The following is a 16,683-nucleotide window of genomic DNA, read 5'->3' on the forward strand; positions in this document are numbered from 1 at the left end:
GGAAAGAGTAGTATCCCAACAATTAACTACTGAAGGCAACATCAATATATCAATTCAAAGAACAGTAATACAATAATTATTTTTATGTCTTTTTCCAGTTTTGGAGTTATTTACCTGCACAACATAAAACAGCCAGTAAGCAAACGTGCAAATTAACACTAGTCCATTGACTGCTGCCCGCAGCAGGAATATTCTAGGCATAGTAGCTCTGGGTGGTCGCCTGAGGAAGAGTGCCCATGCACCGACAGCCAGTATCACTAACTTGAAAGCAAGAGCTAGAAGCAAACCCTTGCATTCAGTGCCACATGCCAGTGTTGACTGCTGGTGACTAGGCAGAAGTGGCATCGGTAACAGCCCTGGCAGTCGTGGTAATACCTAAATCCACAAAGAACAGAGGCATTTACAAAGCAGCTTTGTTATAAAATAGAACAATGGAATACTTTTCTGCCTTTTGTGCACCTGTAGACCTTCTCTGTGAGATATAGTCTATGTCTGATTCTCATTTAATAGTTTTTTTAATGATTTGTAAATGCATTGTGATATTAATAGTTTGGCAACTGAATAATTTCCAAGTACTGCTAACCATTAATTTTTTTTTTTTTTTTTTTACACAAGCTATTGCACATTTATTCCCAAAATAGCACTACATTTCCTAAGCAACAAGTTACATCAACATTTGGAGTCCACACACACACACACACACACACACACACACACACACACACAGAGGGGATATATATTATCATTGCCAACTTCTTTTTTATAAGCTACTTGTGGACAGAACGTGGAAATTGAAGAATCTCCCCCCCCCTTTTCCCCTATTTATTACACTTATTTATGCATACTGTCTTACATTTTATTTAGAAATACAAGTAACAATAATGGCCCTATCATAATATATTTGGTTAAAACTAACACTAATTACACTTCCAACAATGTTTCTCCACTGTGAATGATCTAATAATTCTATTTGGATATTATGTGTTGATGAATTGGCAATGGGGAATTTTATCAAAGAGTACACAGCAGCCAAGAAATATAACACAAACTAAACACTGTTACCTACAGCATTTTGGGTCTAGAAACAGCTCTGCTGTGCAGGAATGTTGCCAGTGAAAACTGTACTGGTCCCTACAGTGGAATTGTTCAGTCACCAAAAAGGTGAACTAAATACTTTCCATAGTTCTATAACAAATTGACATTAATATAGTTCACTGAGTTTTTGCTTCATTCCTGTGACCCTCACGAAAACTGAAATGACCTGTGCCTCGTCATGAGAGGCAATCCATTGCTTAAATTACCTCCAAATTAACAGCTGCTAGGAAAAGAGACCATTCTGTTGTGTAACCTGTAATCTGCATATTTACAACATGCATTCAGTCACATCCAGTTATCATTAAATATATTTTTCCATAATTTTCACCTGTGTCCATACAGTGAGCAAAAGAATGGGCTATGGTAGAGTTCTCCTTTGTGAAACAATTCATAATTTTTGCCTTCACTTTATTTCACAGTACCAGTATTCTCAGTAGGTAATCAGGGAGACTATTTCAACAAGTTAACTGACTCTCATAGGGCTGAAACTTATTCAGATCTTCGACATTTTGAGAGATATGACTGTTTTGAAAAACATCCCCTCCCATCTCTGCTGTGTGTGTTTGTTATAACTAAATTCAGCATTTATTTCTCAGTGGTGGTAGCAATTTTCTTGAATCAGTGATTCAGCTTTAATAAGTCCTTACTACAGTTATTAAACCAAAGCTCATCTTTCCCCTTCCAAAGTATTATTTATTTAATTTATTCATCGATTTCGTGGGTAGAGTAAATCAACTTTGACAATGCTTCTTCATGTTTTGATTTCTTTGTTCCCAGATTTCCTTAATCCTTTGAGTGTGTCATTCCTATGCTACCTGTGTCCACTTAATACCATTTACCTATCTCTTCTTTCCTGTTGTGTTGCTTCTCTAGAAAATGTTCTGTTATTTAATATGATCATTCTAACTCCAGAGTTTTTCTTATTTTTGCCAGTTTCAGTTAATAATGTGATTTTTTTTATTTCCAGCTGCTTAATAAGTTAAAGACCTGCTTGGTTAGTCTGCTACTAGCCATTCAGTATTTGTGTGTCCATAAAACTAGGTTACATTTTCAAATAGAGCCTTCTCTTTCATCACAATTTGTATTCAGCATTACTACTAATTTTAGTTCCCTTGTATTTTCCTTAGAATTCTTCTTTCCAATTTTTCAAGATCCTCATATCTTGCTAATTTAAGGGTTTCTGATGCATATACTGTTTTGCACCTTACCACTGATTGATAGCATTTCGACTGTGTGTTCCACGACAAAGATTTTTTGTTATACATGTTTGTCACATGAAATGCTCTTCCCATGGATACACAATATTTTGTATTGCTCATTATATCTACTGTCCTACATATTTAAAATAATTTATTTCTATATATTGTGCCATTACAAATTTTTACAAACATCACTGGCATTTGTCATGAACTAAGTTTTTTCAAATGATATTTTAGTCCTATTTTAGCTATTTATTTTCATAGCTCTGTAATTTGTTCTTTGGCACAACCCAGCAAGTCAGTAATTAAATCCACATCGACCGCAAAAGCTAGATTTTTTTTTTATATATTTCTGCCTAGTTGTTCATCCTTAATATTGATGGCACCCCCCCATGAACCATGGACCTTGCCGTTGGTGGGGAGGCTTGTGTGCCTCAGCGATACAGATGGCCGTACCGTAGGTGCAACCACAACGGAGGGGTATCTGTTGAGAGGCCAGACAAACGTGTGGTTCCTGAAGAGGGGCAGCAGCCTTTTCAGTAGTTGCAGGGGCAACAGTCTGGATGATTGACTGATCTGGCCTTGCAACATTAACCAAAACGGCCTTGCTGTGCTGGTACTGCGAACGGCTGAAAGCAAGGGGAAACTACAGCCGTAATTTTTCCCGAGGACATGCATCTTTACTGTATGATTAAATGATGATGGCATCCTCTTGGGTAAAATATTCCGGAGGTAAAATAGTCCCCCATTCGGATCTCCGGGCGGGGACTACTCAGGAGGATGTCGTTATCAGGAGAAAGAAAACTGGCGTTCTACGGATCGGAGCGTGGAATGTCAGATCCCTTAATCGGGCAGGTAGGTTAGAAAATTTAAAAAGGGAAATGGATAGGTTAAAGTTAGATATAGTGGGAATTAGTGAAGTTCGGTGGCAGGAGGAACAAGACTTCTGGTCAGGTGACTACAGGGTTATAAACACAAAATCAAATAGGGGTAATGCAGGAGTAGGTTTAATCATGAATAGGAAAATAGGAATGCGGGTAAGCTACTACAAACAGCATAGTGAACTCATTATTGTGGCCAAGATAGATACGAAGCCCACACCTACTACAGTAGTACAAGTTTATATGCCAACTAGCTCTGCAGATGAAGAAATTGAAGAAATGTACGATGAAATAAAAGAAATTATTCAGATAGTAAAGGGAGACGAAAATTTAATAGTAATGGGTGACTGGAATTCGAGTGTAGGAAAAGGGAGAGAAGGAAACATAGTAGGTGAATATGGATTGGGGCTAAGAAATGAAAGAGGAAGCCGCCTAGTAGAATTTTGCACAGAGCACAACTTAATCATAGCTAACACTTGGTTTAAGAATCATGAAAGAAGGTTGTATACGTGGAAGAACCCTGGAGATACTAAAAGGTATCAGATAGATTATATAATGGTAAGACAGAGATTTAGGAACCAGGTTTTAAGTTGTAAGACATTTCCAGGGGCATATGTGGACTCTGACCACAATCTATTGGTTATGACCTGTAGATTAAAACTGAAGAAACTGCAAAAATGTGGGAAATTAAGGAGATGGGACCTGGATAAACTGAAAGAACCAGAGTTGTACAGAGTTTCAGAGAGAGCATAAGGGAACAATTGACAGGAATAGGGGAAAGAAATACAGTAGAAGAAGAATGGGTAGATCTGAGGGATGTAGTAGTGAAGGCAGCAGAGGATAAAGTAGGTACAAAGACGAGGGCTGCTAGAAATCCTTGGGTAACAGAAGAAATATTGAATTTAATTGATGAAAGGAGAAAATATAAAAATACAGTAAATGAAGCAGGCAAAAAGGAATACAAACGTCTCAAAAATGAGATCGACAGGAAGTGCAAAATGGCTAAACAGGGACGGCTAGAGGACAAATGTAAGGATGTAGAAGCTTATCTCACTAGGGGTAAGATAGATACTGCCTACAGGAAAATTAAAGAGACCTTTGGAGAGAAGAGAACGACGTGTATGAATATCAAGAGCTCAGATGGCAGCCCAGTTCTAAGCAAAGAAGGGAAGGCAGAAAGGTGGAAGGAGTATATAGAAGGTTTATACAAGGGCGATGTACTTGAGGACAATATTATGGAAATAGAAGAGGATGTAGATGAAGACGAAATGGGAGATACGATACTGCGTGAAGAGTTTGACAGAGCACTGAAAGACCTGATTCGAAACAAGGCCCCCGGAGTAGACAACATTCCATTAGAACTACTGACGGCCTTGGGAGAGCCAGTCATGACAAAACTCTACCAGCTGGTGATCAAGATGTATGAGACAGGCGAAATACCCTCAGACTTCAAGAAGAATATAATAATTCCAATCCCAAAGAAAGCAGGTGCTGACAGATGTGAAAATTACCGAACTATCAGTTTAATAAGCCACGGCTGCAAAATACTAACGCGAATTCTTTACAGACGAATGGAAAAACTGGTAGATGCAGACCTCGGGGAGGATCAGTTTGGATTCCGTCGAAATGTTGGAACACGTGAGGCAATACTGACCTTACGACTTATCTTAGAAGAAAGATTAAGAAAAGGCAAACCTACGTTTCTAGCATTTGTAGACTTAGAGAAAGCTTTTGACAATGTTGACTAGAATACTCTTTTTCAAATTCTAAAGGTGGCAGGGGTAAAATACAGGGAGCGAAAGGCTATTTATAATTTGTACAGAAACCAGATGGCAGTAATAAGAGTCGAGGGGCATGAAAAGGAAGCAGTGGTTGGGAAAGGAGTGAGACAGGGTTGTAGCCTCTCCCCGATGTTATTCAATCTGTATATTGAGCAAGCAGTAAAGGAAACAAAATAAAAGTTCGGAGTAGGTATTAAAATCCATGAAGAAGAAATAAAAACCTTGAGGTTCGCCGATGACATTGTAATTCTGTCAGAGACGGCAAAGGACTTGGAAGAGCAGTTGAACGGAATGGACAGTGTCTTGAAAGTAGGATATAAGATGAACATTAACAAAAGCAAAACGAGGATAATGGAATGTAGTCAAATTAAATCGGGTGATGCTGAGGGAATTAGATTAGGAAATGAGACACTTAAAGCAGTAAAGGAGTTTTGCTATTTAGGAAGTAAAATAACTGATGATGGTCGAAGTAGAGAGGATATAAAATGTAGACTGGCAATGGCAAGGAAAGCGTTTCTGAAGAAGAGAAATTTGTTAACATCGAATATAGATTTTATGTATCAGGAAGTCGTTTCTGAAAGTATTTGTTTGGAGTGTAGCCATGTATGGAAGTGAAACATGGACGATAACTAGTTTGGACAAGAAGAGAATAGAAGCTTTCGAAATGTGGTGCTACAGAAGAATACTGAAGATAAGGTGGATAGATCACGTAACTAATGAGGAGGTATTGAATAGGATTGGGGAGAAGAGAAGTTTGTGGCACAACTTGACTAGAAGAAGGGATCGGTTGGTAGGACATGTTTTGAGGCATCAAGGGACCACAAATTTAGCATTGGAGGGCAGCGTGGAGGGTAAAAATCGTAGAGGGAGACCGAGAGATGAGTACACTAAGCAGATTCAGAAGGATGTAGGTTGCAGTAGGTACTGGGAGATGAAGCAGCTTGCACAGGATAGAGTAGCATGGAGAGCTGCATCAAACCAGTCTCAGACTGAAGACAACAACAACAATATTGATGGATTACCTACCTCCATTCTTTAAATACCTTATCAAACACACACCTGAGACATAGGGAGTGACACACCATCTGTTTGTCTTACAACTATTTCATTGTGTTTTTATAGTATCCCCACAAACTTTACTTTTGGCATTGTGTTTGTTAAAGTTCCTTTAATTATTTCTGTGGTTTTCTTATTGATCCCAAATTCTTTTACAATGTTTAGTGCATTTCTGTCTGATTCACAGGCATTTTTAAAATCTGCAAAAGTTATATTTCAAGTTTCTGATTTTTCTCATTTCTGTATTTTTTTTAAATTTAATATATATATTTTTTTGTGCAGGACACTGCCTTCCAAAATTCTGCTTGATATTCTCCTAGTTCAGTGTTAAGTATCCTTTCAGCTCTACTTGAAGGTGCAATGGACAAAATTTATTTATTTACACTTCAAGTTCCGTAGGACCAAATTGAGGAGCAAATCTCCAAGGTCATGGAACGTGTCAGTACATTAAATTACAACATAAAAGTAATAACAGACAAAAATAAATCTTTATGAACCCCAAAAAAGCCAGTCCACAAGTTTAAGTAAACGCAATCAACAACACAATAAGATTATAAAAAATGCAGCAACCAGTCACAGAAACATAATTCACCCATCCCACTGCAAACCAACCTCAACCAACACCAGCCACCATCGGCACATCCCCTCAACTGACACATGCCACAAGTAGAAGCACTGTCCTTGGCAGATGTCTATCATGATAGAAATCTGCCAAGGACAGCACACCCACCCACAGCATGCATCGGCTAGAAAAATGCACAGATGAGAACTGATACCAGTCGAAACCGACCTGCAACAACACAAACAAATCATGATTCCGTGACTGGCTCCCACATTCCTTATAATTTTATATTTTATATTCCATGGTTGCTGCACAGAAAGGGAACCTTATGGAGCCCAACATTCAAAATACAATAATAATCAGCTTAATTTTTCAAGGAACTCCTCGACAGAATAGAAGGAGTGACCCATGAGGAAACTCTTCAATTTGGATTTGAAAGTGCATGGATTACTGCTAAGATTTTTGAGTTTGAGTGATAGCTTATATTCAAAATTGATGCAGCAGTATAATGCACACCTTTCCGCACAAGAGTTAAGGAAGTCCGATCCAAATGTAGGTTTGATTTCTGCCGAGTATTAACCAAGTGAAAGTAGCTAATTCTTGAGAATAAGCTAATAATGTTAACAAGAAATGACAGTAAGGAATATATATATTGAGAGGCCAATGTCAAAATACCCAGACTCAAAAACATGAGACTAAAAGAGATTCGTGAACTTACACCACTTATTGCCTGAAGCGTGCATTTCTGAGCCAAAAATATCCTTACAGCTTTCTATCTATCTGAACAGCTAGAAATTTGAGCTGTTCAGTTTCACTAATCATATGCCCATTCTGTGAAATTAAAAGTCAAGTTTTGTTGAATTCTGTGTTAGAAACTGTAAAAACTGAGTCTTACTGTGATTTAGCATTAGGTTATTTTCTACAAGCCAAGAACTTCTGTCATGAACTGCACTATTTGAAACAGAGTCAATGTTGCGCACAGCATTCTTTACTACCAAGCTAGTGTCATCAGCAAACAGAAATATGTTAGAGCTACCTGTAACACTAGAGGGCATATCATTTATATAAATAAGGAACAAAGATGGGCCCAACACTGATCCCTGGGGGCACGCACAACAACAACAACAACAACAACAACAACAACAACAACAACAACAACAACAACAACAACAACACTTGACAGTACCCCCACATCACAGCCGTCATCAACATTGTGAATAATGACTTTTGCTGCCTGTTGCTAAAGCAAGAGGTGAACCAATTGTGAGCTACTCCCTGTATTACATAATGGTCCAACTTCTGGAGTAATGTTTTGTGATCAACACAATCAAATGTCTTAGTTCAATCAAAAAATATGCCTAGCATTTGAAACATTTGGTGAGACCAGCCAGCACCTCACAGAGAAAAGAGAATATAGCATTTTCAGTTGTTAGAGGACTTCTAAAGCCGAACTGTACATTTGATAGCAAATCATGTGATATAAAATGATCAATTATCATTATATACCAGCCTTTTCAATAACTTTTGCAAACACTGATGGCATAGAAATAGGTATAAAATTATCTACATTATCCCTTTTTATAAAGTGGCTTTACTACTGAGTACTTAATCGCTCAGGAAACTGACCATTCCTTAACGAAAAATTACAAATATGGTTAATACAGGGATAACATGCGCAGCACAGTACTTTAATATTCTGCTAGACACTCCATCATATCCATGAGAGTCCTTAGTCTTCAGTGATTTAATTATTGACTCAATCTCCCTCTTGTCTGTATCATAGAGGAGTATTTCAGCCATCAATCTTGGAAAGGCATTTGCCAAGAAAGTTATATGATTTCCTGTAGAAACTAAATTTTTATTTAATTCACCAGCAACACTCAGAAAATAATTGTTAGATACTGTACATATACCTGATTTATCAGTAACACAAATATTTTTACTGCGAACTTACTTTATATCATCGGCTTTGTGCTGCTGACCAGACACTTCCTTCACAACAGACCATATGGTTTTAATTTTATCCTGTGAATTAACTATTCTATTTGCATACCACATACTCTTTGCCTTTCTAATAACATTTTTAAGCACCTTACAATACTGTTTGTAATTGGCTACTGTAGCTTGATTGTGACTACTTCTAACATTTTGATATAATTCCCGCATTGTTCTACAAGATATCCTTATCCCACTAGTCAGCCACCCGGGCTGCCTATTACTGCTAGTACCCCATTTAGAATGTTCTAATGGAAAGCAACTCTCAAAGAGCATGAGAAATGTGTTAATTTGTATTTGTCTTCTATGTTATCGGCCCTATAAACATCCTGCCACTTGTTCCTTGACAAGGTTTAAAAAACGTTCATACATAGTTTGTAATTAAATATGACACTGGTTTGAGTACAAAAGCCTTTCAATGTTTAAATTTGTGCATCATGGTCTGAAAGGTCATTCACACTTTTACTAACAGAATACCCATCTATTAATGGAGAATGAATAACAATATTGTCACATCACTGGAAAGAGGGAGATTCCCCTACAATTGTTAGGATATGTTTTCTTTTCCTTTTTGTGAGTGGATGTATTAATGCAAAGGTCCATTCTGCTTGAATGCTGTTTGCTCTCCAGATTTCAGTAATGATTTCTAGTTGTTGTTGTCTTCAGTCCAGAGACTGGTTCGATGCAGCTCTCCATGCTATTCTATCCTGTGCAAGATTCTTCATCTCCCAGTACCTACTGTAACCTACATCCTTCTGAACCTGTTTAGTTTATTCATCTCTTGGTCTCCCTCTAAGATTTTTACCCTCCACACTGCTCTCCAATACTAAATTGGTGATCCCTGATGCCTCAGAATATGCCCTACCAACAAATCCCTTCTTCTAGTCAAGTTGTGCCACAAATTTCTCTTCTCTCCAATTCTATTCAATACCTCCTCATTAGTTATGTGATCTACCGATCTAATCTTCAGAATTCTTCTGTAGCACCACATTTCGAAAGCTTCTATTCTCTTCTTGTCTAAACTATTTATCGTCCAAGTTTCACTTCCATACATGGCTACACTCCACACAAATACTTTCAGAAAAGACTTCCTGACACTTAAGTCTATACTTGATGTTAACAATTTTCTCTTTTTCAGAAATACTTTCCTTGCCATTGCCAGTCTACATTTTATATCTTCTCTACTTTGACCATCATCATTTATTTTGATTCCCAAATAGCAAAACTCCTTTACTACTTTAAGCGCCTCATTTCCTAATTTAATTCCTGCAGCATCACCCGATTTAATTTGACTACATTCAATTCTTCTTATTTTGCTTTTGTTGATGTTCATATTATACCCTCCTTTCAAGACCCTGTCCATTCTGTTCAGCTGCACTTCCAAGTCCTTTGCTGTCTGACAGAATTACAATGTCATCGGCAAACCTCAAAGTTTTTATTTCTTCTCCATGGATTTTAATACCTACTCCAAATTTTTCTTTTGTTCCCTTACTGCTTGCTCAATATATAGATTGAATAACATCGGGGATAGACTACAGCCCTGTCTCACTCCCTTCCCAACCACTGTTTCCCTTTCATGTCCCTCAACTCTTATAACTGCCATCTGGTTTCTGTACAAATTGTAAATAGCCTTTCACGCCCTGAATTTTACCCCTGCCACCTTCAGAATTTGAAAGAGAGTATTCTAGTCAACATTGTCAAAAACTTTCTCTAAGTCTACAAATGCTAGAAACAAAGGTTTGCCTTTCCTTAATCTATTTTCTAAATAAGTCATAGGGTCAGTATTGCCTCACGTGTTCCAACGTTTCTATGGAATCCAAACTGATCTTCCCTGACGTCGGCTTCTGCTAGTTTTTCCATTCATCTGCTAAGAATTCGTGTTAGTATTTTGCAGCAGTGGCTTATTAAACTGATAGTTCGGTAATTTTCACATCTGTCAACACCTCCTTTCTTTGGGATTGGAGTTATTATATTATTCTTGAAGTCTGAGGGTTTTTCCATCTGTCTCATACATCTTGCTTACCAGATCTTATAGTTTTGCTAGGCCTGGGTCTCCCAAGGCTGTCAGTAGTTCTTATGGAATGATGTCTACTCCCGGGGCCTTGTTTCGACTTAGGTCTTTCAGTGCTCTGTCAAACTCTTCACATATTATCATATCTCCTATTTCATCTTCATCAACATTCACTTCCATTTCTATAATATTGTCCTCAAGAACATCGCCCTTGTATAGACCCTCTATATACTCCTTCCATCTTTCTGCTTTCGCCTTCTTTGCTTAGAATTGGGTTTCCATCTGAGCTCTTGATATTCATGCAAGTGGTTCTCTTTTCTCCAAAGGTCTCTTTAATTTTCCTGTAGGCAGTATCTATCTTAGTCCTAGTGATATGTGCCTCTACATCCTTACATTTATCCTCTAGCCATCCCTGCTTAACTATTTTGCACTTCCTGTTGATCTCATTTTTCAGACGTTTGTATTCCTCTTTGCCTGCTTCATTTTCTGCATTTTTATATTTTCTCCTTTTATCAATTAAATTCAATATATCTTCTGTTACCCAAGGATTTCTACTAGCCCTCGTCTTTTTACCTACTTGATCCTCTGCTACCTTCACTATTTCGTCTCTCAAAGCTAACCATTCTTCTTCTACTGTATTTCTTTCCCCCATTCTTGTCAATCATTCCCTAATGCTCTTCCTGAAGCTCTCTACAACCTCTGGTTCTTTCAGTTTATCCAGGTCCCATCTCCTCAATTTCCCACTTTTTTGCAGTTTCTTCAGTTTTAATCTACAGTTCATAACCAATAGATTGTGGTCAGAGTCCACATCTGCCCATGGAAATGTCTTACAATTTAAAACCTGGTTCCTAAATCTCTGTCGTACCATTATATAATCCATCTGACACCTTCCAGTATCTCCAGGCTTCTTCCATGTATAAAATCTTCTTTTATGATTCTTGAACCAAGTGTTAGCTATGATTAAGTTGTGCTCTGTGCAAAATTCTACCAGACGGCTTCCTCTTTCATTTCTTCCCCCCAATCCATATTTACCTACTACATTTCCTTCTCTCCCCTTTCCTATATCGAATTCCAGTCACCCATGACTATTAAATTTTCGTCTCCCTTCACTATCTGAATAATTTGTTTTATCTCATCATACATTTCATCAATTTCTTCATCATCTGCAGAGCTAGTTGGCATATAAACTTTTACCACTGTGGTAGGCGTGGGCTTCGTATCTATCTTGGCCACAATAATGCATTCACTAGGCTGTTTGTAGTAGCTTACCCACATTCCTATTCATCATCATACCTACTCCTGCATTACCCCTATTTAATTTTGTATTTATAATCCTGTATTCACCTGGCCAGAAGTCTTGTTCCTCCTGCCACCGAACTTCACTAATTTCCGCTATATCTAACTTTAACCTATCCATTTTCCTTTTTAAATTTTCTAACCTACCTGCCCGATTAATGGATCTGATATTCCATGCTCCGATCTGCAGAATGTCAGTTTTCTTTCTCCTGATAACGATGTCCTCCTGAGTAGTCCCCACCTGGAGGTCCGAATGGGGGACTATTTTACCTCCGGAATATTTTACCCAAGAGGATGCCATCATCATTTAACCATAGAGTAAAGCTGGATGCCCTCGGGAAAAATTACGGCTGCAATTTCCCCTTGCTTTCAGCCGTTCACAGTACCAGCACAGCAAGGCCGTTTTGGTTAGTGTTACAAAGCCAGATCAGCCAATCATCCAGACTGTTGCCTCTGCAACTACTGAAAAGGCTGCTGCCCCTCTTCGGTAACCATATGTTTGTCTGGCCTCTCAACAGATACCCCTCTGTTGTGGTTGCACCTACGGTACGGCTATCTGAGACATGCAAGCCTCCCCACCAACGGCAAGGTCCATGGTTCATGGGGTGAGCGATTTCTAGTTAAACACATGATAAAGTAGTCACTAGAGTGTTTCCATAATTCAACAACTATATTGTCTTCTCCAGATACTTTGTTATTTTTAAGTTGTTTTATGATTTCTTTTGTTGTTTGTGGCTTCGGAACTAGTTGTATTTGGATTACTTTACCAAAATTAAATTCTTCTTTGTTAGACCCCAGTTGTTATATGTACTTTATGTACTTGTCTATATAGTATATGTATCAAATTATGCAATGAACTCTGGAATCACACACTTTCATTTGTAAAGTTGGGTGTTGTTGCTAGGTATACAGGTAATTAGAAAACTGGTTCTTGTGGTTTCTCCTTAGCAAAACCAAATAGTTCAATTATGATAATTACTGATGTTTTGAAAGTATTAAAGTGGATTGTACCTTCAACTACTTGAGGCAAGAAGTTTAAGCCCATTTATGGCCACAACCATTATTATCCTTAGAAGCTGGTTGCCTAACAAAATGTTTGAGACAGTTTCATATATTCAGTACGACTCTGCAACGATTTCCATTTCTGCCATCAGCAAAAAAAACACCCACACATGTATCTACAATTCAGCTGTTCAAACATTGAAACTACACCCAGAGAACTGAATAATACTTCTCTTTAATAAAGTGAACAAAAAAACAAGGGACAATGTCTTTTTTGTCTCGCCACATTTCATTTAACATAGTTCAGGTTCAGATATATTTGTTACTGATTTTTTCCCTTCTGTATTCTTCATTAGCATCCTGTGATCGCAAGCTACTACTCTCAGCAAATGAAACTGTGAGATGGCAACATTACAAGATTTATAGAATACCACTACATTTTAATAAAGCATAGGAGCAAATTGGGTTTTGAAAAAGATATAGCACATTAGACATCTTACTAGTTGGGAATGAATTTATACAATGTAGCAACGAGTGTAAATTACTGTTATGTATGGTATTTATAGATTTTGAGAAAGCTGTACACTCACTGTCAACAAAAACCGAACTAACACCTATAATATCCTTGTTAAACATTCAAATGGACGTAGAAGTTAATACAGTTGTGAAGGCTCCAGAAGAGCATAAAACATGACCACACCACTGGGGCTGTCAGCATCATGCCACACAGGAAGACTTACTGGTCACCAGACAGCATTTAAAGATCGCTGTACACCTTGCAGAGCAAAGCCAGTGCTACAGTTTTAATAAAAAGAAATAAAAAAAACATAAAGAAGCAAAATCTTTGTTGTGACAGCTCATATCTTTGACTTTCAAGAACCGCAAGAGACATGTAGTGTGCTATGACACCATATGATGAATTTGACAGTTGTGTTATGCAGTTAGAAGATTCTGTGTGGCTGGCTTAGACAAAATTTTGGTATGTTACTGGAGATGTGTGTCAGCAGATGTCTATGTACAGGTTGCACAATAAGTGTAAGTGACAGGCCAGTGGTTTGTGGGTGCAGAGCTGTCACCCGATAGTGTTCCAGACGTATTTCATCGGGTCCAGATCATGCAAATCTGGTGGCCGAGACATCAACGTGAGTTCACAATCGTGCTCCTCAGTCCTCCGCAGCTTAATTCTGGCCATGTGACATCCAGAAATTCTGCTGGAAAATGTCATTATTATCATCAGGGAAGCATCAAGTATGAAGGTGGTCTACAATAACGTCCATGTAGTCTGCATCTATCACGGTCCCTTTGATTACTGCCACAGGTTCCATGGAAGCCCAGGTCAATGTCCCTCACAACATAATACATTCCCACCAACCTGTGTACAAAGAATGCTACATATTTCAAGCAGCTGTTTGCCTGGATTATGGTGTATCCAGATATGGTCATTGACTTGGTGTAACAAGAGATTCATACAACCAGGAAACAAGTTCTCATTGAGTTATGCTCCAATCTCCATGATCATACATCCATTGCACTTATAACTGATGATGTCATTTGGTCAGCTCGGGAACATGTAGGTATTCATCTACTGCAGTGCCCCAAATTCAACAATAGGTACTCAACACAGTACTCTTGAAACACTTGTGCATGTACCAGCATTGTACTCTTGTCAGATCTGCTATAGACTGCCTGACGCCTATCCTGCTTTACAGTATGAGCACGCCTGTGACCGCCATGTCCTGTGATGAGGTATCGACATCCAACACCTTGTCATCCTCCAACTGTTTTCTATTGATGCTCACAACAGTGGCATGCAGTCATTTCCGAGGTGCTCATTGCCAGGCACCAGGCCATAACAATCTACCTCTTGTCAAAGTCACTTATGTCAGTCCATTTCCCTATTTGAGGCAGTATAATCAATATAATAATTCCCATTCATCTCTGCTCTGCTTATACATACTTTCCTTACTGCAACATGTGCCTGTAGCACCATTAACAACATTACACAGCATTCAAGGTAACAGTGTATTATCTCATCTTTGTAGGTCTTCCTGATAAAAAAAAAAAGATTTATCATTATCTAACCGAATAATACAAACCAAGTGTGACAGTAGGTACATTACACCACAAAGACATCAGTAGTAAAGGTAAAACGAGTAGTAGTAGTAGTAGTAGTAGTAGTAGTAGTAGTACGGTGGTGGTGGTGGTGGTGGTAGTAGTAGTAGTAGTAGTACAGTTAACAATATGCCAAATCATTGCTGGGATCGTTACTTTGTCTCTCAGTAAAAATGAATACATACCACCATCGCAGGGGGACTGAGGAAAGCTGCAACACACACAAATCCAGTAAGGGCAGATCCCAGATACCGATGACACATGAAACTGAAGCCTGTGTCAGGTTCTCCATTCCACTGGCTCACAGCCATTTCCTCTGCATCTGACTGCTCAGAAGTGTTGCCTGTCAAGGCAGTAGTGTTTTCGCCCCAGTTGTCATCCTATATGAAAATACATAATTTAAAAATGTAGTGTAATCACGATATTCCTAGTGCAGTCACAATTAATTCTTAGGCCTACGCACAATGTAGCACCACATCACACACTCACATTACAATAAATAAAAAAGAACAATGACTATGTTCAGTGACACCATCACCACCAATATGTGCCACTCTCAGACAGCATTAACATTGTTACAAACCAGAGAATAACTGATTGTATGTAGCATTTGTATGACAAACTGCGAGAAACACACAGTATGAAGAACGGAAGAATGACAAAATTCTGTTGATGTTGAAAGGTGGCTAGTAGTGGTTCTACAGCCCCTACATATCATCAAAAAAATGGAATGAGAATGAATATCTCATTCTGCAACTGAGTCTACAGTCTTGTCAAACTGGTAGATTAAAATAGTGTGCTGCACCACCCTGAATGTGGGCCCTCGCCTTTTGAGAAAGTATCTAAGAAATTTACATGTGACTAGGAGTCACCCTGCCATTTCCTTTCAAGTGTGTGTGTTTCTGTCACATCCTTTCTCAAAGTCTATGGATAATTTTATTTGTAGAGAGAATTGTTAGTGCTGTGCACCTACGCATGCTATGAGACTGGCTTACATTCTAATTATTTGAAGATAGTGATGACTTCATATTGCAACATGACGACACTTCGACTGACTTTCATACATATGGTTGTAGTCATCCTAAATATTAATTTCCAGAATTTTTCATTGGCCATGCATATAAACATGCTGTCATCTTACTCAAAGTTCTCCACAATCATTTGACCTAGCTTTATGTGATTTTTCTTTTTTTATATTATGTCAGACTGTTGTCATGACTTCACGATAATGATAGCTGTGGTGAAGGATTGTGAATAAGCTGCTACGAATGCCAACATGTTGGGGTGAGTAATTTTTTGTCATTTCTTATCGCTTATCCAATGCTCAGTGCCTTGTCTATTTGACAATATTTTTGGCACATTTATCAGTCTCTTATGCTTCTCGAGGAAAATTTTTTGACTGCCCAGTCTTCTGGAAATGAAATTGTCAATATTAATTATCTTAATGATGAAGATTAGCACAGAGTCTGCAAAAAACTCAGTGACATTCTCTTTACAAACTATGTTTCCGTTGAAACTTCCTGGCAGATTAAAACTGTGTGCCCGACCAAGACTCGAACTCGAGACCTTTGCCTTTTGCGGGCAAGTGCTCTACCATCTGAGCTACCGAAGCACGACTCACGCCCGGTCCTCACAGCTTTACTTCTGCCAGTATCTCGTCTCCTACCTTCCAAACTTTACAGAAGCTCTCCTG

The 16,683-nt window shown here is 38.4% G+C and overlaps 1 protein-coding gene across 2 annotated transcripts in view; it reads right to left on the reverse strand.

Annotated features, from left to right (window-relative positions):
• Positions 1 to 16,683, reverse strand: part of LOC126298449 (vang-like protein 2-B) — a 77,349-nt gene that overhangs the window by 48,597 nt on the left and 12,069 nt on the right. For both annotated transcript variants that reach the window (XM_049989779.1, XM_049989780.1), the window contains exons 3-4: positions 15,176 to 15,370; positions 115 to 375 (exon numbers count right to left, since the gene is read on the reverse strand). In XM_049989779.1, the coding sequence (XP_049845736.1) occupies positions 115 to 375; positions 15,176 to 15,370 (456 nt within the window). The remainder of the gene's footprint in view (positions 1 to 114; positions 376 to 15,175; positions 15,371 to 16,683) is intronic.

The sequence above is a fragment of the Schistocerca gregaria genome, chromosome X, assembly GCF_023897955.1.
Source record: "Schistocerca gregaria isolate iqSchGreg1 chromosome X, iqSchGreg1.2, whole genome shotgun sequence".
NCBI classification, from domain to species: domain Eukaryota; kingdom Metazoa; phylum Arthropoda; class Insecta; order Orthoptera; family Acrididae; genus Schistocerca; species Schistocerca gregaria.